Source organism: Schistocerca serialis, chromosome 3 (genome assembly GCF_023864345.2).
Source record: "Schistocerca serialis cubense isolate TAMUIC-IGC-003099 chromosome 3, iqSchSeri2.2, whole genome shotgun sequence".
NCBI classification, from domain to species: domain Eukaryota; kingdom Metazoa; phylum Arthropoda; class Insecta; order Orthoptera; family Acrididae; genus Schistocerca; species Schistocerca serialis.
Window position 1 is genome coordinate 423,987,150 of NC_064640.1, and position 23,600 is coordinate 424,010,749.

Here is a 23,600-nt window from a genome sequence, read left to right on the forward strand (position 1 = left end):
ACAGGATAATTCCTCCAATTTAATCCTCATAGCACTGAAAAGGTAAATGAAATAACTATTACTGTCAGTGGTGTTGAGGAACATTCATTAAAAGTGAACAAGTCTCCATGACCCAATGGAGTCCCTGTGAGATTATGTGCTGAATTTGTGCTGATTAGCCACTCTTATAGCTGTAATCTATCATAGATCTGTCAAACAAAGAACTGTGCCCAGTTATTGCAAAAAGGCACAGGTCACACCTGCCTACGAGAAGGGTAGTAGAAGTGATCCACAAAACTACTGTCCAATATATTTGACACTGACTTGTTGCAGAGTCTTAGAACATATTCTGAGCTCAAACATAATGATGTATTTTGAACAGAATGACCCCCTCAATGCCAACCAGCAAGGATTTCGAAAACATCAATCATGTGAAACCCAAACTTTTCTCACATGACATACTGAAAGCTTCAGATCAATGCAATCAGGTAGATGCTGTATTTCTTTATTTATGAAAAGCATTTAACTCAGTACAACACTTATGCTTATTGTCAAAAGTATGATCATATGGGGTACCAACTGAAATTTTTGATTGGATTGAAAAACTTTTCATAGGGAGGACGCAACATGTTATCTTGGATGGAGAGTCATTATCAGATGTAGAAGTAACTTTGGATGTGCCCCAGGGAAGTGTGTTGGGACCCTTGCTGTTCATGTTGTATATAACTGACCTTGCAGACAATATTAATAGCAAAATCAGGCTTTTTGCAGATGATGCAGTTATGTATAATGAAGTAATAACTGAAAGTAGCTGCATAAATATTCAGTCAGATCTTGATAAGATTTCAAAGTGGTGAGAAATTGCCAATTTGCTTTAAATGTTCAGAAATATAAAATTTTGCACTTCACAAAATGAAAAAACTTAGTACCCTATGACTATAATATCAATGAGTCACTATTGCAATTTGCCAAATCATACAAATACCTGGATGTAACATTTTTTAGGGATATGAAATGGAATGATCACATATGCTCAGTTGTGGGTGAAGCAGGTGGTAGACTTCAGTTTATTGGTAGATTTGCAGTCAACCACCAAAGGAGATTGCTTAAAAATCACTTGTGTGACCAGTTAATCTGTGGAAGAGTGTCACAGAGATACTGAAGGGACTGAACTGGAAGACTCTTGAAGGCTGGTATAAACTATCCTGAGAAAGTCTATTAACAAAGTCTTGAGAACCAGTTTTAAATTATTACTCTAGGAATATACTACAACCCCCTACTTATCACTCTCACAGGAATCACGAAGATAAGATTAGAATAGTTACTATATGCACAGAGGCATTCATACAATCATTTTTCCTGCACGACATACGTGAATGGAACAGGAAGAAACCCTAATAACTGGTACAATGGGATCTACACTCTGCCATGCACCTCAAGGTGGTTACCAGATTATAGACATGGATGCAGATGTAAATTTAGCTATAGACATACACCATATTTGTAATGTGTGCATGAATGTATTGATAATTAAATGTTCATATCACCTTGGTTCCTTATTACACTCCATGACAAATGTTCCAGAGTCACTATCATTATTATTATTGTTTCTTTCTGAAGAAATGTGATTCATTGTATTGATACAAGAGTTTGGTAGAAGATTAGAAATTTGGAAAAAGATAGTGATGATATTCAAATATAGTACATGAAGATGTTTAGTCTAATGCATTAGCCAGTTATAGTAATGCTGCTGCTTGACATCTGGTGTTCTCATATGATACTCAGCAGGCTCATAAGACTCTGACCTGCTGATTTCTTGAAAATGCTTGTTGGGTGCATCATACTAGAGCAGTGTGCATTACATCTAGATATATGTTACAGTGATTGGGTGTCTTCTTTGTGGTGTCACCGCCAGACACCACACTTGCTAGGTGGTAGCTTTAAATCGGCCGTGGTCCATTAGTACATGTCGGACCCGCGTGTCGCCACTGCGTGATCACAGACCGAGCGCCACCACAAGGCAGGTCTCGAGATACAGACTAGCACTCGCCCCAGTTGTACGGACGACTTTGCTAGCGACTACACGGACGAAGTATTGCTCATTAGCCGAGCCAATAGTTAGAATAGCCTTCAGCTAAGTCAATGGCTACGACCTAGCAAGGCGCCATTAGTAACATTGCATGTATCTAAAGAGTCTCACTTGTATCGCCACAAGCTCCAGATGTACCAAAAGGATGGATTAAAGTTAAGTATTCCAGAAGCTACGTACTTTTCTTTATAGCATTCATTACGTATCCTGTTTCAGACCTCACGCCATCCTGCTTTAGCTTAGCGCGTGCCTTTCGGCTTCCTCTCATTGTGTCTAGGCTGTCTTGTATAGACACAACATTCTTCCCTTGTGATCATTAGGTAGTCTGCAGTCACTAGTGTGGTATTGTAATATCAGTCATATTAGTGTGTGTTACTGCACAGTAAAATTACCCAAAACTGTGGGTATGTATCACTGTGTCTGATCTATTTACGTAAATGACTTTACATTTATGTTTACTGTTACTGTTCTCTCTTTACATAAAAATAGTTCAATACATCTTCTTTTCCCTTTTACATCACTTGTTTCCAGTGGAAGTCAACTACTTCACTGATATGGTGGATATGATTTTCTGCTATGGATTAGCACATTAAAGTAGTTTGTAAGTTCATGCCTTCTATCCTGTAAAATATTGATGTGCAGTATACCATCTGATAAACTATTCAGCCTTCTTTTACCATGTCTTAGGATGACAGATTCCTTAGTACACCAATACGTGAACAGTGCAACACCTTTCTCAATTTTCATGCTTGAAATTGAGTCGCATGTGCCACATTTACTGAAAAAATCCTTGAATCAGTAATTTATGATTAGCAGCAGTGAAAAATTTGAGTCACCCTCTTTCTTGCCAGTACTTCATGAACAATTACTGTATCCATACTAACTTCAGCATGTCCAAGCTCTAAAGCCCATGGCAGATTACAGTTGTTATTTGTTATGTTATGTTGCATTGCAATGTTTATTACAAGTGTTTATGAATAGTGTAGCTATGGGGTGCCATTAAACTGGGCCTGCTGTAGTGGTTATGTATTGGAAACCAAATGAATGTCATTTAGGTTTCAGGATAAAATTTTTACTATGTGGATTTCAATGAAATGATTGATATTCAATGATTAAAAACCAACCTTTGCTCTTTCTGTATGACCTATCAAAAACAGCACCTAAAATCACTTACTAGGTCCATGAGGGCTACAGATTTTATCTTGAGTGTTTCTTATTTCACTCACTTTGAATCTATGACATCAATTCAACACTAGGGTTGAGTGGCATATTAGGGTCTCCTGTATGTGGGCTTAGCAATTCATAGTGTTTTTTCCACCTTTAATGGAGACAAAATTATGAACATTAGGTTTTTGCAGAAAATTCATGAAACTAAGTTCCACTTTCTCTACAAATGGTATAGCATTTTTTTCAGTTTGAAACTGTAATATCATTATACATTGTAGAACCTTGATATAGAATCATGAATAATGATGTGGTTGCACTTTTGGTTGTTATGATAAGTACCATATTTCAAAGACATTATTGACATATTAATAATAAATTTTTCATTCAACAAATAGTTAATAAATACAAATGTTTGTCCAACTGTTAAGTCTCTATTTCTAAACAAATTGGAAAGAACTCCAAATACTGCCAACTTGCTAGAAATGAAATATAGTAATAAATACTATTTATTCATAGAAATATAAGCTTTTTACACTTTCATTCTCTTCTGAAATTCTGTTAGATATCATATGACTATGGCAGCAGGAGAAATCTCAGTATAAGCAATTACAATTAGGACTGAGAATAGAGGATCTGTTTGTAAGGAGACTGGCAGCATTCTTAAATACCTGTAGTTGAGGATGCTTGAGGCACCTTTGTTTCATATTATATTGTTTGATATCCATCTATAAGAGGGTGACATGGACTGTAAAATGTTATATATAGTATACTATGGTTTCATTAGGCCTGGGTACAGGAATAGCTTTGCCTGTTTCTCCTCAAAAACACAATATTACTGACAAGGGAACAACCCCATCGCACCCCCCTCAGATTTAGTTATAACTTGGCACAGTGGATAGGCCTTGATAAACTGAACACAGATCAATTGAGAAAACAGGAAGAAGTTGTGTGGAACTGTGAAATATACAAACTGGTCATCAGTCTTGGTCACATAGGCAACATAAAGGAGAATGTGAGCTGAGGAGCACCGTGGTCCCGTGGTAGAGTGAGCAGCTGCAGAAGGAGAGGTCTTCCCACGAGTGAAAATTTTACTTTCTTTATTTTTGCATAGTTATTATCTGTCCGTTCATTCATTGACGTCTCTGTTCACTGTAATAAGTTTAGGGTCTGTGTTTTGCGACCGCATCGCAAAACCGTGCGATTAGTAGACGAAAGGACGTGCCTCTCCAAACGGAACCAAAAACATTTGATCGCAAGGTCATAGGTCAACCGATTCCTCCACAGGAAAACACATCTGATATATTCTATATGACACTGGTGACGGCATGTGCGTCATATGACAGGAATATGTTGTCGACCCACCTAACTTGTACACTTGGCGAATGGGTAAAAAGATTCTTCTACCTTGCCCGATTTAGGTTTTCTTGTGGATGTGATAATCACTCCCAAAAAAGTGATTAAAACATAAGAGTTTGTCACATAAACTGAAAATAAAAAATTAAAGTTTTCAGTCGATGGAAGATTTGAACCAAGGACCTTTCGTTCCGCAGCTGCTCACGTTACCACAAGACCACGGCGTTGCTGAGGTCTCAGTGTCCTTAAAGTTGCCTATCTTGCCATGAAGTACTCAGTTTGTATATTTTGCTTATTTTTTCACAGTTCCACACAACTTCTTCCTGTTTTCTCAATTGACCTGTGTTCAGTTTTTCAAGGCCTATCCACTGTGCCAGCTTATAACTAAATCTGAGGGGGGTGCAATGGGGAGGTTCCCTTGTGAGTGATTTCCTCACAAACAAGTATACAATTTTTTAGTTTGATCTTACAGGACATTTAAGCAGTTAAAGAGCTTAAAACAACAGGTAATAGTGCAAATAATTCCAAAACAGAAACATTACATAAATATATTCACTGTTCTTATTTGTTCCCAATATGCAGTTATTTGCAAAGAAATAATTTTGCCACAAAGAGCACTAGAACATGCACAATGCTTACACAGAAATGAGCGCATGGCATCTGCTGAAGGAAGGTGTGTGCATCACTTAACTAGAGCAGTGCAATATGCTACCACTAGTATTTACACGTCCAAAGCATGCTGTCACCAGTATTCACTTACACGAAGCATGTTCCCATAGTACAGATCTACAGTCTGCAGTGAAAGTGAGATGGCTTTTGTTTGAGAATGCTGACAATAGTTTCCAAAATGAAGGTAGTACTAGAATAATGCTTTCAAGATCTAGTGTCCATGCGGGATCCAGATGACAGAATCACTAGATCAAGATTCATTCTTTTAAGCAACTGAATGTAGGTTATAGAGTAATTTTAGGAAAATTACTCTATAGTTAGGAGAGTGACATAGATGAATGTGGTTTACCCAGGTCACATGTTTATGTGTAACCCATTGTAATAATTGATAAATGAGGATACAAATGCACTTGCTAGTTTTTCAGATAGTATTTCTCATTGTGTCCTAATATTTTGAACATACATATTATAAAGGCTAATGCCTTGCCGATGCAGCCATTCTCTTCTGTCATTGGCCATTCATTTCAGTGCCATGTAATTGTCACAGCCTATCCTCTTGTCCATGTCTTCCAAATACTTCTTCCTAGCCCATCCTCCTACTTTCTTTCCTAACACTTTCCTTTCAAGAATGTTATTGACTGAAGTATTGTATGACATGTCCAGCAAATTTTATTTTTCTCTTTACCATCTCCTTGAATAATCTACTCTCCTCATTGACTTCCCTTAAGACTTCTAGGTTGGTTTTTCTTTCCATTCAGCAAATTGTTGTCATTTTCCACCATATCCATATTTCAGCAACTTCAAGTCAGTTCCTTTCCAGTTTACTCAGAGTTCTACTTTCACTCCCATATAGCAGTGTACTCCATACAGATGATTTTGCAAAGGACTTTGTGAGTCTTTATTCATGTTTATACTAGTTAAAATGTTTTCTTACTCATAAATGCCTATTTCACCAATGCAGTCCTTCTCTCCAGTTCCATTAAGGACCTATTGTCCTCTGTCAGTACACTACCGAGATAACTGTTGTTTCACCTGATTAGTTCTGATCTCATCAATTTTCAATTAGTTTGAACTTCTTACATATTTTTTATACTACCATTACTTTCATTTTCCATTTGTTCACTTAATTTAAGAGTATCTGGTAGGATGTACAGCATTCCATTCATGTCTTTTTTGGACTCTGAAACTATTATGATGTCATCAGCAAATCTGATACAATGTATCCTTCCACCACTGAATTTTATTCCCCTTCCTTCATGATATGAGTAGCTTCCTCAATGAGTGTGAGGAGGTGTTCAAAACAAAAGGGATGAAAAACACTGTGAGTATATGTGAAGTCTTTATACAAAATTGATCACCAAACTCTGATCGCAGCTATCCCGCTGTTTCATCAGATGAAGGATTACATGTTCACAGAATTCATGTGGCTGTTACAGGAGCCAGTCTTCTTCTGTATCCTTCAGTTTGTCACCTGAGTCGAATTTCTTCACTTCAAGATGTTTTTATAGTAGACCAAACACACAGGGTGACATGTCCAGGCTGTGGAGTGTGATGCTTAAGCTGCTCCCACTTGAACTTGGCCCATTATACTTTATGCGGCCTTGGAGATCTGTGGACACACATTATTGTGGACTCCCTCCATGAACAGCCCAGGCTGTTTGCTCTTGATGGACATTTGTAGGCTATGGAGTGTCTCACAATATACGTCACTGTTAATGGTATTTCCATGCTCAAGGAATTCAATGAATATTGGACATCGGGTGTTGAAAAAGATGGTGAGCATCACCTTGCCTGCTGAGGGCACAGCTTTGAATTTTTTAGGGGGAGGTGATGATGCATGCTTGCATCACATGCTGTTCTGCTTTGTATCTAGCTTACAGTGATGACACAGCTCCCATCACCAGTGACAATCTGCTCCAGTAATGCAGGTCTTCATGATACCAGAACAGGTGTTACAGTGCTAGTGCCATATGCAGTTCCTTTTATGGTTTACTGAGCTTCTTTGGAACCCACTGTGTGCACATCTTCAGTGAACCCTTTTTGTCATACATAATTGACCACTTTGTTCCAACACTGGTCCCCACTATCACTGTCAGCATTAGCATTGTGACATGCTGATCACTTCTCACCAAGTCATTCACCTTATTGATGAGTTCAGCTGTGGTTACCATGCTTGCATGACTTGGTCTCAGGACATCACTCGGACACTCCTTGCCTTCATGAAGATGGGCACTCCACTTTCTCACTGACTTATCAGATGCATAGTCTCCCCAGTATACAACCATCATCTGGTGATGAATATTGGTTGGTTTAACTTCTTCCACAGTCAGAAACTGGATAACACCTCACTGCTCCTCAGTCATTGAATTTTGTGATGTGAATGCCATGATGTCCTCACGTGCACTGATACATCAAACAGACAGAACACACAGTTCCTATATTTCATCTGTCCCATGAGCCTATGCATGTACACAACTATGCTAGACACTACATTTGCATCACTAGATGTCTCACTACATTATCCCAAAATAGGATTTGCAAATTTCAATTGATCTGGTTGTTAGAATGTTCTGTAACCTTTCTTTTCAACACTCCTTATACAAAGATAGGGGATATCATTATCCAACTATTTTTCTAATTCTGGCATCTTCCTCTACCTTATTGATGTTTATTTTTGTAGTTTGGTTCTGATAAATTTGTTTAATCATTCTTCTACCCTTCTAGTGCAGCCCTACTTTCTTCATAGATCTAAAGAGTTGCTCACAGTTTGCATAGTCAAAAGTTTTTTCTGTGCCATTGAAGGTAAAATAAGTCCATATATTCACATCCATCCTTCCCTGCAATAGCATGTACAAGACCAAAATTGTTTGTCTTATTCCTCTGCCTTCTCTAAATCCAAATTGGTCTTCTCTCAGGTACTTACAGACCTTTCCTTTTATCAATTTACAAAAGCTGCATACTGCATTTGCATCCATCCCCTACCGTCCCAACTTGTCCCAACTTGAAGTGGAAAATTTTTGAAGACAGACATAAACTATCCCTAGAAATTCTATTAATGAAGTTTCAAGAAATGGCATTACTTATGACACTAGGAATGTACTAAAAACCCTACATATTGCTCACATAAGGATTGTGAGGATAATATTACAATAATTACTGCATGCACAGAGGCATTCAAACCAGCATTCTTCCCATGCTCCATATGTGAATGGAATGTGAAGATACCCTAATAACTGGTATAATGGGACATACCCTCTGCTATGCACCTCATGGTAGTTTGCAGAGAATAGATGTAGATGCTGATGCATAGTGTTTTGGAGGCATGGAATAACATCAACAGTGTTCGACAAGGTGGTCAGAAGCAGTCTGAAAAGCTTTTAATGGTGTTGCAGAGTAGGTTGTGCTGATAAATAACTGTTAAGAAAAAAATTGAATATGTTGTGCTGTTTCTGAGTTACGTAGCATCAAAGTTAGCCAATCAGGCCATTGAATATGCAAATTGAAGATACAATTTATTAGTGTCTGTTGTTCTCTTAGTGTAGATGACAGTGCACGAGACTGCTCAGCTATTGGCTTGGGTTTGAGACTTGTTAGTATCCCATGTCCAATTTTTGTATTGCTCTTTTGTTCAGTTTCAGGAAACCAAACGAAGAAGAAATTTGGCAACACAGTCTCTGGCAGGCCACTTGAATTTGCGCATGCAATGGCCTGGGTGGCTAACTTCAATGCTAATTAACTCGGAAACAGGACAACATATTGAAGTCTTTTCTTAACAATTATTTCTCAGGACAACTACACTGCAACAGCATTACTAGCTTTTCAGACTGTTTCTGACCACTTTGTATAATTGGTGCAGTCAGGTGCCTTTCCTATCTTAGGTATAGTAATGGTTCTGCATTGTGTGAAGTCTTCTGGTTTGATTCCTCTTTCATAGGAGTCATTTATTACTCAAAATAATGTATGATAAATTTCTTCAGTTATATTTAACAAGCAGTACATCCCCAAAATACCCAACTTACTATGATGTTTGTCCCTCTAGCATGGTATGTGTAATAAAATGTTAAAAAAGTTACCTTAGCAGCATTTTTAATTCTGGTAGTTCTTTTCCTGGGACATCATTTACCATAGCTTCCATCCAGTGTGGCATAATATAATCCCAAATTTCTATGGTAATAACTTCATATGGTACAAGACAGAATAACCTATTTAAACCATCCTTCAGATGAGCTGTACGTGACACAAGCGTGTCCCTGTAAAATACATGTAAATGACAAAAAAAGGTAAATAACTATATACTGTAAAGCTAAAATGGAGTAACTTAATTTTACTTTAAATCAAAACAAAATATTCTTGTTGGATATAGATGCTCAAAATTAAGATCATCAGTGTATAACTTAGCAGTATGTAATATATGCCTCATGTAAATTCATAGCGCTAGAATGGAATCAGTATGGTGCTGTAGTTGCTCTGTCCCTATGAATTTTTTTATAAAATAAAAAATAAAAATAAACAGTATCATGTTTGAAGAACCAACGATTTATTATAAATACACAATCACTTAGTTATAGCACAGACATAGCCATAAAAGTGTAAATGGAGAACAAACACAGCCACAGCAAGTCACTCTTTCCATAACCTACAGTTCCTTGTGACAGTTACAGTGGTGCACACGTGACTACAGATTACTCTTGACAAAATAACACTGAATAATACCCAGAGGCAAAGCCCAGCAGGAAATACCAGTCACTGAAAGAGGAATATTTAGACCCGCAGTGTGCATAATTTTCTGGCAATACTGCCCAGCAAAGAATTGATTTGCACTATCTCCATTTTAGTCATACCATGAAACTGTATGAATCATCAGAAACAATACCATTGGCATCAACTAAGTGGTGTGCCCATGACATTTGGAGTTGAGCAGTTTTCATAGGCTCAACATCCAATTCAGTATCCGGTGATACAGCATTCTGCCCACATGACATTGGTGTGTATGGCCATTAGCACCCATACCTTTGGTTCAGTGGGTGATGGAGGGATGATGGAGCCCCATTATCGTTCAGCTGGTGTAGACCTTTGTTGTGCACTGACAGTATTCTCTTGATATTTGTTTCATTGGTAAGGGCTAATGGTATCTCAGTATTGCTATTAACTTAATGTGGGAGGTTGATGGCCAAATTGATGATATTGTCTTAGGGGATCTGCTGATTGTCCATGTCTCATGTGCCATGTGAATGAGTAGCAATGAATGAGGTAACACCTGAAAATGTGTTGGTCGATTCTAGTATGAGTGGTGTGCAAGTAGAGTATGCCTCTGGTTGGTAATGGTGCAGGGCAGTCTGGTACTGACATATGTCAGTGGTACAATTTTCATGATGGCTAAGAAGGTACAGACAACTTTCATATGTTCTTGATGTGAGATGGAGGAATTGGTGGTTGATATAACCACAGTGGGGCATTGCAAACAGTGCACACTGCTGAGCACTGTATGCACGAGGCTGTCTTCTAAGGCATTTACTGTGACTGCAGATGACCCTAGACACTTCCCAAAGATTCTATACCATTCTGCTGAGCCAGGTGAAAGGGTAATAGGCAATGTAGGTTCCAGCATGATGGTGACATAGGTAGCAGGAATAGCAGCGTAAAGGATACCAGCTATGAAGGATCTCTGCTTGGCTTCTGTCACTGGCTAATGCACAAATGTATGTACCAGGTAATCAAAAAGTCAGTATAAATTTGAAAACATAATAAACTACGGAATAATGTAGATAGAGAGGTAAAAATTGACACACATGCTTGGAATGACATGGGGTTTTATTAGAACCAAACAAAAACAAAGTTCACAAAATGTCCAACAGATGGCGTCGTTTGGTGATGATCGTGTGCTCAGCCGCCACTTTCGTCATGCATGGCCTCCCAGGTCCCCAGACCTCAGTCTGTGCAATTATTGGCTTTGGGGTTACCTGAAGTCGCAAGTGTATCATGATCCACCGACATCTCTAGGGATGCTGAAAGACAACATCCGACACCAATGCCTCACCATAACTCCGGACATGCTTTACAGTGCTGTTCACAACATTATTCCTCGACTACAGCTATTGTTGAGGAATGGTGGCGGACATATTGAGCATTTCCTGTGAAGAACAATATCTTTGCTTTGTCTTACTTTGTTATGCTAATTATTGCTATTCTGATCAGATGAAGTGCCATCTGTTGGACATTTTGTGAACTTTTGTATTTTTTTGGTTCTAATAAAACCCAATGTCACTCCAAGCATGTGTGTCAGTTTGTACCTCTCTATCTACATTATTCCATGATTTATTCAGTTTTCAAATTTATACTGACTTTTTGATCACCCGGTACATAAAAATATCATGAGCTCTGATTACGAGGAAATGAAGTTGGATATTATTTTAGATATATAAATTTATATAATGCAGACAAGTCATTCTGCCTCATCGTTAGTTTGAAGATGAAACTGAGTCGATCTTGAGTGGATTATTTTACTTTGTCCTGGAAAGTTTTTGAACTGTTGTGATACAAACTGAGACCTGTTACAAATTTAAACTGCCATGATCACAATATTGTGATCAAAATGATTCAAAATTTATGATAAATAATATAAGTCACTGTGTTCCTTTCATCTGATGATATCAGGTCTCACAAATAAACAGAAGTCCATTACCAGACACAAGTGTCTGCAGTGGTCCATTAATTGCAAAAATCTTGGATAATGCCTTGATCACAGATCTGCTGTAGTGTATAGTCTCATGTTGATCACATATGGAAAACTAAACAGTGTGTCCATGAGAAGAAGGTACAATGATTTGAGGAATGATTCTGCATAATCAGAATCAATGTAGTGTGCCATGAAGGTGAAGGGGTGAAGACTGAATTGAGAAATTTAAGGGTTCTAAGGGCATGGCTGCAATGTGAGCATTAAATTTTCTAAACCAGCTGAAAACCCCAAGTAATGACATGCCAATAGGTAATATTACGTATCCTGGTTATCATCCAAAGACCCTTTTGTGAAATGCCCTGTATATGTGGTCTTGAGGAGCGTGTAGTGATAACCTGTTGTCAGCCTGTTGGGCTACTTATTAGTGAGGTACTTCTGAGTGAAAAAGGTCCACAATGCAGGGCCCTGGTGGGCACAATTCTGTCACTAATGTCTTTCTGTACACGTAGGGTCACAATTTGTAGCCCCTGCGATGGTTTGTGGCATTATGCAAAAATTATCTACATAGAACCAAGATATTTATCAAATTAGTACAAAAATTCCTATGTGTGTTCATGGCATCTGTCTTAGGATGCATCATAGCTAGATACGGTGATGTTTGAAAGCTTTGCTTCAGTACCTGAAAAGTGGGGTTCCATTCTTTAGATCTTCTGAATGTAACATATTTATGTCATAATTGATTTAGTAGGTGAATTAAATTGACTGTTGTAGGGGTGCAAAATGCTGCATTTACTTTTGTTTCAAACCTATTTCTTGTGAAATCATTTGTATGTTCTTTAGATGCTCCTATTGAGGTTTCCCAGTCTCAATGATATTGTCCAGGCAATTTAAACTATTTTAACTATCCTGGCACAGTTGCTCCAAAGAGCATTGAAAAATTGGGGACAAACATCTAAACCCAACAGGTAGCAGCTTGTATCCATAGTGGCCAAATAATGTGTTTATTAAAGTGATGTACCGCAAAAATGTGTCTACCAGGAGCTCAATGTACCAGGTAATTATAATTAAACTGACAGTGCTCTGAGTGCTGCAGTGCAGGCTGTATACATCGCAGGTGCTGCAACCCCATAGGTACATTCATTAATTGGTGTGCTTGCGAAGTATGTTGAAAAAAATAATAGATCCACTTTCTGCCCCCAGATGAAAATATGGCACTGTAAGCAGTCAGAAGGAGGGTGGGTGCAAGAAAAGGGAAGGAATGATCAAACACTTGACAGCAGTGGTTCTGGTGCATTTATTAGTACACGGTCACAAGTTACAACATGAGTTCAATATGGTCTCCTGACTTACCAACTTGCTGTCATCACCTCAAAGAAAAATGGGCTAAGAATGAAGGATCTTGTGAAACCACACCACACAGCCACATAAGATGGGTGCAATAGATTTTCCTGCACAACTCATGGTGGAGTAGAACCCCATATGTAACAGTTCTGTTCCTTCACATCACTATGCAGAGTAAAATGTGCCTTGTCCATCCAAAGAATGTTCCCAAACCACACATTATCAATTTTCATGTCCACCAAAAAAAATGAAGGGCAATATCAGAGTGTTGTAGCTTTTATTGGGGCTTCATATGGTGCACATTCTGAATCTTGTAGGGATACCAGAGTAAAATGTGCCTCAAAATCTTTTGAATTGTTGACCAGGGGGAAGAAATTCTCATGACATGGGCTGAGCACCGGCAGCAGAATTTGAGGCAAATGCTGCACGAGCCACTACAGCTAAAGTAACTTCATCGACAACTGCAATGGGAATGCGCCATCTCCCTCTCCAAGCTGCACCACCTAATTCGCCTGTTTCTTCAAATTTCTTCATCATATTCTTTAGCGCATTTATTCACATTGGGCCTCTTTGTAGCCATTTCTATCAGTGATATTCCCACAATTCTGGGCTGCTGTTACCAGCAGTGCACCAGTTTCTTCTCAACAGCCATTGTGCTTTGGACAAAAAACTTAACCTTCTTAATCCTTTACACCAACGATCAATTCACAAATGAAATAAACACGCATCTTCAAGTGATTAACAGCATACTGGTGTCAAAGCAGGAAACATTTCACATTCTGACTGCTTACAGCGGCATATTTTCATCTGGTTGCAGAAAGTGGGACTACTATTTTTTTTCAATGTATTCTGTAAGCACCCTGATTAATGAACTTACCTATGATGTTTCAGCTACTTGCAATGGACACAGCCTGTACTGCACCACTCGCAACACTGTTAGTTTAATTATCACATCCTGGTACCTGTCTGCTAAGTCTACTTAGGAGAATTGTTTCCCCACTGTTGAAGTTTATCTCGATGAGTGATTGGGTAGGATTATGCACTGATAGAATATCCATTTGATTTTTCCACTGTAATAATTGGCACAGCCAAGCTGCTGGCTGTGATAAGCTCTATAACCCCCATACAGTGTAATCTAAGAGTTCCTGTTTCAGATAATCATGGACAGTAAAGCGCAAGGGTTTTGTCTAGAAAAATTTAGACAGCCTCAATGTGATGTGGGTTTGAAGGTGAGCTGCATAAGCAGACCTAGAGATGAATAGTGAGGCATACTTTTAATAGTGGATGATACTAAGTTTACAGAATTATGTGTTTGAGGAATGAAAGTCATGAAGGCATCCAAGTCAAAGATTTTAGTACCATTTCATGAGGTAACAATGATAAAGATAATGTTTCACAAGATATTTTTGGAAACACAGTCTTCTCAGATTTGTCATCCTACTGAAGTTACATTTTCATTCCAGAGGGGATAGGTTTGGTATCCCTGCCCAAGGATAATTCTGAGTGCAGCATCCTGTCAGAGATCCCAATAATTTTCAGTGACAGTTACCATGGCTGCCTGACAGAGGTGGATATAGCATGTCACCTGGGCAAAGCCTGTGATGCAGTCCCCAGTATATAGGAGGGCACAGGAGCTGTGCAGATAGTGGTTATGTTAAGATATATTCACAATGATTTCTGCTTTGTCAAAAGCTACAATATGTGTTTCCTCTCACACTCTACAATTGCCGAACTTCGTTGTTCTGTTCTACAAGGGTGTGGTTCTCAGTCACCATAGAGTAAATCTGAGCATGATGTACATATTTCATCCTTAATGATGGATAGAAAAGTGGGGACAAGGATTTTCATTCCCAGTCATTTGCACTCATGCATCCAAAGGTCTTGAGCTTTGACAGCAGCAACTTTTGCTGCATCAACAATGTCAACAACAACTTCAGCAACAACAAATGTGACAATAGCCCCGGCAACAGCAGGAGCAGCATCACCAGCAGCTCCAACAACTGCTGGAGTTGCATGCTGATTCAGAGTGGCTGTTGTGTCTGCAAAACTAAGTGGTTTTGGTTACAGCAATATCTCCAGTCATTTGTTTTGATGAAGCTAACTAGAGCTGGGAGTTGTATTTACTATATTCTGGATTCCATTGTATTGCAAGTAAAACTCCTCATACTAAACAGTAAAGTTCATTGCTTTTGTCTTTGATTAGTTGCCTATATGCAGTTGTCTCAAATATGTGACTGCTCTCAAACCCAGTTCATTAATATTTCAAGAACCTTGTGAACAGCTGGCCAAATATTATGGTCATCAAACACACATTGTGGCATCTAGGTTGAAGTTTAACCAATGTTATAAACAGCTTGGGTTGCATGATGCAAGGTTTAGTGCATTGCCATAACTTTGTGTGTAAACAGTGCAGCATTTTCTATGTTGAATTGCTAATTAATGATACAGTTATGTGGTTAGCTCATGACAAAGAAGTGACATCTAGAGCACTGGGTACTTGAGACCCAAGCTTTGCTGATATGCTCAAATTTCCTAAATCATTTGAGAGAGTTGTCACAACCCAGCATACATTAGGTAATGAGTTAGAAGTAAGTGAAGTACCTCATTTCATCAATCACTCATCTAATGACATTCTGTTGCCATCATCTTCCATATTGTGACAGATGTAAGACTGTAGTTACTGATTCATCTCTCCCATCACTGAGCAAGAATCAGTTGCATACCCTTGGTCACAGCATCTCCCACACCATGGCATTGCATGAAAATATCCATAAAGGGATAGTCCTATAGTCATATTTAAAATGTGACAGGGACCACAAAAAAGTCACTGCTCCCACAGAGATGCAGTGGGTGTTTACTGCAACAAGGATTGACACTTGCATTTTGTGTGTCAGAAAACATCATGTTGATGCTCGTCATCACAATGCCATTTCATCAGCGGAGAAAGCAGTCCAAGAAAATCTTAATAGGCTGATGCTTACACTCACCATAAACATTCAGTTGGTTTTATTTCAAGTGGATATGAGAGCTGTGTTGTCACTGCTCAATAGACACACATACAGGTAGCCTGAGTCACCATAAATGCAGAGACCCATAGGCAAGTAGTGTTCAGCTGCAAACAGGATATTTCTCTGTGATATCAGATAGCAGCAACAGCTATGTACAAAAATGTAGTGTGTGTACTGAAGTTTTTAGTAGTAGATATGTCTAAAGCTACAAACATTTTTGGACTAGACATTTTCACCTTGGCTGAATTCAAAATTGTGTGCTTTGTATACCTAATGTCAGAAGCAATTCCATTTCAAAATCTACAGTCATTATGCACTAATTGTAAACAAATGTTTGAAGCATCATTAGGTTGAGCACAGAATTTTTGTTCACATATCTATAAAACTGTCTGCAGTTCCTAAGTTTTGTAGAGCTCAATCAATGCCTTTCACCAAGGGGGGTGCTACGAAGACAGAATTAGATACGCTTCATGATAAGAGGGTCATTGCAAGCCAGTGGATGACACTCATGGTTTTTATTAAAAAACCAAATGGTGGCAATTTCAAGTCCATGATAGATGCATACTCTAACATAGATTTATATCCAATTCTTTGTGGAGAGTACTTACTAACTAAGCTCACTGGAAGTCGCTGTTTTTCTAAAAGAGATTTAAGAGACCTACAACAGCATCTGGATGTGGAATTGCAATAGTTGTTAGTTCTTAATACACTGCTCAGTATATGTCAATACAAGAGGCTACCAATCTGAAATGGTATCTTCTCAGCAATATTTCAGAAATATCTGGAGCTGTTATTTCATGGAATAGTGTAATGTGCAAATGTATCTATATGGCATCATAGTAAAGAGGACTACATGTGAGTAAGACCTAAAAAAATTGCTGAAACTTTTTGAAAGGCTCCAGGGAAACACCTTGCATTTTCAGTTTGTTAAATACAGTTTATTTGCTCCCAGTATAAAGTATCATGCTCATATATTAAGAAGAAGTAAAATGAGGCTCACACAGGGTGCTTGTGGACACAATCACTAAGTTACTGGCACCAATATTCCCTCTATCACATCAGTCCATATTCAAACCTGGCCATTTTTGGCTCTACACACTAATTACAGGTGGGGAGGCATTTGGTATCTCTGTTTAAGGCCAATATTGATATCAGTGATTGTCAGAGATCCTAAGAATCTCCAATGACAGAGTCATCCCATGAAACCTACCAGAGGTGGATGAAGAATGTCACCTGGGTGGAGCCAATGACACTATGATCAATATATAAAAGAGTGTAGCAGGGACAAAATCAGGGAACTGAGAGAGCTGTGTCCTTGGAGTCTTTTGTCTGCAATGCTTCAATAAAACCTTCTCAGTTTACAAGCTGCATCATTCGAATGACATGGCTTGTAAACCAAGAAGATCTCATTGAATTGAGAGAGCTGCAGTCAAAGAAATATTCTGAGTCAGCCTATTTTACTATGTTCACCAACAGTCATGGGATTCTACAAGTGTATGTGAAACAATGAATGCAGATTGGTGAGCCAGTTAGGCAAATGAGCATGGCAAAAATTTTGGGATCTGCAAATTCTACTCTAATTTGGAGGATCTTAGTTAAATAAAAAATTGTTGTACTTCATTTGTCTGTATGCCCAATCTGGCTGTTTAATACTGTTCATTCTTTCACACAAAGTTGCAGAAGCACACAAGTACTGGTCGAAAAAAATTGCGTATACTGATGGCAAGCGAATATATTTTTATTACAGGCCTCCCAACATAGTATGAAAACTGGAAATCACTTAATTTTTTCCCAATTTGTAGGGATTGTATGCTCATATCAGCTTGTTCATCAAGATTAATTAATACAACAACAGTGGCACTAGATCACAGCTGTTCAGTGGACAGTGTGTTGAGTATTGAAATGGCAAGGTAACTGGATGCAAGACGACCATTGGGTTCATCATGATTTAATATTGGCTCTGTTGTAACAGCAACTGGGATGGTCGTGGGGTTGAAATGACAGAAAGTGTGGCGGGACCTGCAGAGAGGCCCGCGAACAACAACACAATGGGAGAGGACGGACACGACCAACGAAGGACAGAACGAACAACAACAAGATTGAACAACAGAGTCACAGAAACCTAACAAACACATCCACTCATACACAGAACACGAAAGTAAGTAAGCTGTATAATGTGAGGCGATGTGTCCACAGATGTATGCGAGATTAGATTGGCTGGCTGAGCAAGAAGCAGGGGCTTAAGTAGTCTATCGGGGGTGCTGCTATTGGCCACTGGAACCATGTGTTCCACTCTGGTGCCCTCACACTAAAAGTGGACCAGGAGGTGTGCGCCGTTACAGCTTACAGCGTGATGGTGCAGAGACCTCTAGGGGTCTTCAACGTCCATGATGTCTGGCGGGGATTCAAATTCCGCAGCACACGGTACCAGAGGCTCTCTATTGAAATTACATTTTCTGTGACAAATACAGCTTTTCACATTTGGTGATTGAACTTACAAATACAAGAAGTGCCATTTACCCTAGTGTGTATTATCTGAAAACACTATTAAAAGTGAATAATATAGTTGAGTAATTAAAGGTATAAAATGAATTTGGTTGCCACTAGTGTGGAGATATCGTCACTCCACTGTGGTATTGAGCATGAGCCAGAGCTCATGCTACATCAGGTGAGCTGAGGGAGGACTATGTGGACTTAAGCAATGCATCAGGCATTATCAGCTGCCCAGCTGTTTCAGACAGTTTTGGCCCCTCTGCAGATATCATTCTAAAAACTGTCTGAAGATCTGCAAAACTATTCTTCAGCGTAGTTTCTGAGAAGCTGTTTTAGGGGTACTCCCAACAATGAGAACTGTAAATTCCAACTATGCTTCTTCTTTTGAGTGAATTTTGCCATTTGCTAGTATTTCTAATCAAGAAGTCAGTGGTGGTAGTGAAGTAGGAGAACTTCCTATTACCCTTATAACTGGAGACTGCATACAGTGTGTGGTGTGTGTACTGTAAGACCTTCAGTACACACACCATCAGATTATTTGACTTGTCGCTCTAAAAAAGTAGGCGAGTGTCAGCAATATGTCTTTTGGTCTTATCGTGGTGTGTTTATCTTCTGCCATTAGGTCAGACAATAGAAATGTCACTTGCACACTTAGAGTAGCAGATTGACGGTAAGCAACTTTAAACATAACTTGATTAATTTTCACACACATTTATTAAAATAATAACAAGCATAAAAATTACTTAACTTTGTTCTGGATGCTATTTACAATTGCCAATCTGAAGTTCCTTTGGTATTGGTACGTTAATCTTATTCTCACATATATCTCTGATACTTGATAAAAGTGTCTATACATTTATCTTCATGGCTATATACAGGAATATGGTAATCTTATTAGGCGCAGACTGAAACTTGACTATAGACTGGTACAGACTAATGCAGACTGGTACAAACTGGTGCAGACAAATGCAGACTGACTAATCTGAGGTCTTTACACTTGTTATAATACCTCGCGTGTTCACGTACCACTGCGCGAGTCTGATCCGCGAGGAGAAAAGGTTCTACATTAGCAGCAATCTCATTGGCTGCGTTACATATTAATATGCGGATTGGTGGAAGCAGAATTTGGTCCGTCTCTATGGCAGCACCATCTCGTAGTGCGGAGATAGATGAGCACTGCGCCTGTGCTGTTGTGCTTAGCGGGGCCTGCTCTAGTGGGAAAGTTGTGTACGCGCTGACTATGTGGAACTATGTACACAACACAGTGCTATTATGATAATCTGATACAATTTATTGAGGAGAACTTAGCTACTTTCAAAAAGTAGCTGCAGGTGGATGGTGGGATTGAAAAAACAGGTAAACAGATATATCTCTGCATTAGTCGAATGTTGTTAGGTATCAACAAAGTCCATATCACAGTCAGGGAAAAAACTATGTAGCACAAGGTCATTGTCAATAGATACACCAGAGAGTTTGTTGAAAACATTGGCTGATTGACAAATGAGAATGTGGCAGTTCATAGCAACACTAGATCTGCTGTAGGTGTATTTCCACATAAACTGGCACTGGCAGGTGTATCAATTGTGTCACCCCTAGCAACTTCACCAGACATATGCATAATTATATCTAGCGATCCTTCAATACATCCAGAGGGATTACATGAACCTTTCTCCCTTGAATCAGGCCATAGGGCCAGAAACATCATGGCTAGTGTGAAGAAGAATGTAGTGTGCTGCAAACACTACTAACTTCAGATGTTGCCTGCAGTATATAATCCATTCCCATTTCCAGTGTCAGTTAGGCAGGAAGCAATGTTTGTTTGGGCCTGCAGCTTGCTGCTCATTCCAAAGAAAGCTATGGGTCTGAAATCAAAGTCAGTGCAGACCAGGGGACCTCCTGCTTATTGTCCAAGTCCAGATCAAGAGGGGTGATGGAAAAAGGTGGAGAACTGATAACGTTAGCCACCCACTACCTGGGTTGTCCTCCTGGAACCAAACCCCATGTCTGCTGTTGTTGGCCCTCTGGGCAGTCAATGTAGGCTACTACCAACAGTATGGCAAATATGGACATGGGTCTTGTGTCAGAAGACAGAAATGGAGCTAGTTCTGATGCTGGTTAAGGATGCCTCAAGGTGTGGCCACAAGGACCAGCTGGCAGTCTTGCTGGGTTGTGATAGAGCCACTTATCCAGCAAGGCATTTGTCCAGTGGAGATGCCAACCTTAAAAGTTGTGGCTGAGTCTCCTTCTTGTACTGATGGAGGCTGCAATAAATATATAAGAAGGAATAATGAAGGCATCTATGCAAAAGTTCCACTGGGTTTCAATCATGGATCAGTATCACCTGGTAAAAGGATGGAAATGAAACCAGTGCAGAATCAATAGGCCTGAATGTTAATAGTCCTCCAATCTGTATATTAAATGTTCATACAGAACATTCAGCCATGCCATTAGAAACAAGGTGAAACAGAGATGCAGTATATATTTTATTCCATTCTAGGTATAAAACCACTGAAAACCAGGAGATGCAACCTGCCATCCATTATCAGTGACAAGAGATAGTGGGCACCTTGAACATAATAAATAGTGGCCAGGACCTTAATGATAGTCTCCATTGTGATCTGTTGCATTTTAATGATGTATGGGAAATTAAAACATGCATCTAATAACATCTAAAACATGGCCTCACTTAAAGGACCTGCAAAATTTGTGTGAACCCACATTTGATTAGGCATAGGCAGGGCTGATAGACTTGAGCCAATGCAGGTTGCTGCATCTCACAAGCTTGGTGTTGTTGAGCCACATGCACAGTAGTCTCATCAATCCATGACCACTGACTATGTAGCTGGGTCAAGTTCTATGTTCTAGAAATTTTCCAGTCTGCAGGGCTTGCAATATACAGAAGCACAGAACCTTCAAAATCATGACTCAACACTGACTGTAATCTTGATTCTATAATGGGACACTTTAGAAAAGATGAAGGCCATGGTGTCATAAAAAGAAACGGTTGACAACTTTGCTGTTAGAGCAAATAATGGACTCAGCCTTCGCAATGCCAGATTATGCCCATCTGACAGTGAAATGTGAACTGAACAATATTTTGAATTGTGTCTCTACAAATTGAGTGTTTCAAGAACAAAGTGATTTCCCTTTGAACATGTGTTTAGCCACCCACCAGCATGCTACGTCAGTTACTGTTGGGCCATGTGCAATGCCACCATTACTACAAACCACACCAGATCCATTCCGCACACATGCTGTTCCAGTTGTGTCCAATTTACATGCCCAATTCAGTGTTTCACATAACATGGACCCCTTACCTCGCCTCAGTGGCCTGCATCCTTGTTGTAATATTGTTTCATTAACAGTACAGAGCAACCCACCGCCTTGAAATTTTAGGTGGGTCAGATGCTTCTGAATCTAACAGCAAAGACTTCTCATTGTTACAATCTTATTGGTATACAGTTGTTAATGCTTTTTTTAAATAATATGAAGCACATAATATATTAAGATTTCTCTGAGGTTACAGCGAATTGAATGCTTAATAATTGTTAAAATGGTTCCGTATAATTTGTTACTACCTAGTTGATGAGAATTTAATTTATACAATGCAAATGTCAAAGTAAAATAAAGAAAACTAATGCATCACTGACCAGTTGTATTTGATGCTGCGGCAACATCAGCCAGTTCATTCCACACTGTCTGTCGGCACAGCCGCCCCTGCATACCGACCTTCGACCGGCAGAGGCAGGGCTCACTCTGCCATCACCTCATCTACTTCACCTGGCTGTGTCGGCCCACTCTCTCTGCTGTCCAAGCACTCTAGGCTCGCGCATGCACCTTATGTGCCAGTCTATTTATTGGAACAAATCAATGAGGACAAGCTGCCCCCACTGTCGCAGTCTCCACCTCCTCCTCACCCTGCTCACCCTTTCTGCTGGTACCACAAAGTGTTCAGCGATGACACCAAGAAGTATTGGTTGCCATGCCAACACCCAAACGCTGACCGCAGGAACTAAGAGACGCTGAGTCCTGCAGGGAACCTAACAGGCATCCTCTTACATTACACTCTGTTCACTCATCCGACCGGCCGAGTGGTTGTCTCTATGTGACTGACATTGCATCAGGTATAGCTTTTCTGGTCGACATTGGTGCTGACATGTCAATCATACCTACTTCAATGGCTCCATCTGCTTCTTCACAGACGAAGTCACTTCTATGAGCTGTCAATGCATCATCATTACCTACCTCACACTCAGTAAAGGTTACGGTGAGCCCATCTCCTTCTCTACATTTTCTGTGGACATTCTAAATTGCCAACATTGGTGAACCAATCCTCGGTAGCCACGTGGGATTAGACGAGCGGTCTAAGATGCTGCAGTCATGGACTGTGCGGCTGGTCCCAGCAGAGGTTTGAGTCCTCCCTCGGGCATGGGTGTGTGTGTTTGTCCTTGGGATAATTTAGGTTAAGTAGTGTGTAAGCTTAGGGACTGATGACCTTAGCAGTTATGTCCCATAAGATTTCACACACATGTTTTTGATCCTCAGTATGGATTTTTTGTCTCATTGTGAACTATCTCCGAACATTGTACAGCGTTCAGTGCTCCACCATCCTACAAACGCACTCAAACCGTGCACCTGCACCTATTTTCATTGCTCTGTTTCCACCACAACATATGATATCATACTTGAGTGCTCTGCCCTCACAGGCAACATTGTGACCTGCGTTACCGACCTACTGTCAGAATACGACTTGGCGATGCAACTCCACCAGTATAATGAGAAGCTGAAACAACGCATCGCATCCACTTACAGTGAGCTTGTCATG

At 39.5% G+C, this 23,600-nt stretch overlaps 1 protein-coding gene across 1 annotated transcript in view; it reads right to left on the reverse strand.

Moving 5' to 3' along the window:
* Positions 1–23,600, reverse strand: part of LOC126470304 (protein unc-79 homolog) — an 857,658-nt gene that overhangs the window by 647,305 nt on the left and 186,753 nt on the right. Inside the window, exon 11 of the mRNA XM_050098074.1 lies at positions 9,331–9,507. Coding sequence (XP_049954031.1) covers positions 9,331–9,507 — 177 coding nt within the window. The remainder of the gene's footprint in view (positions 1–9,330; positions 9,508–23,600) is intronic.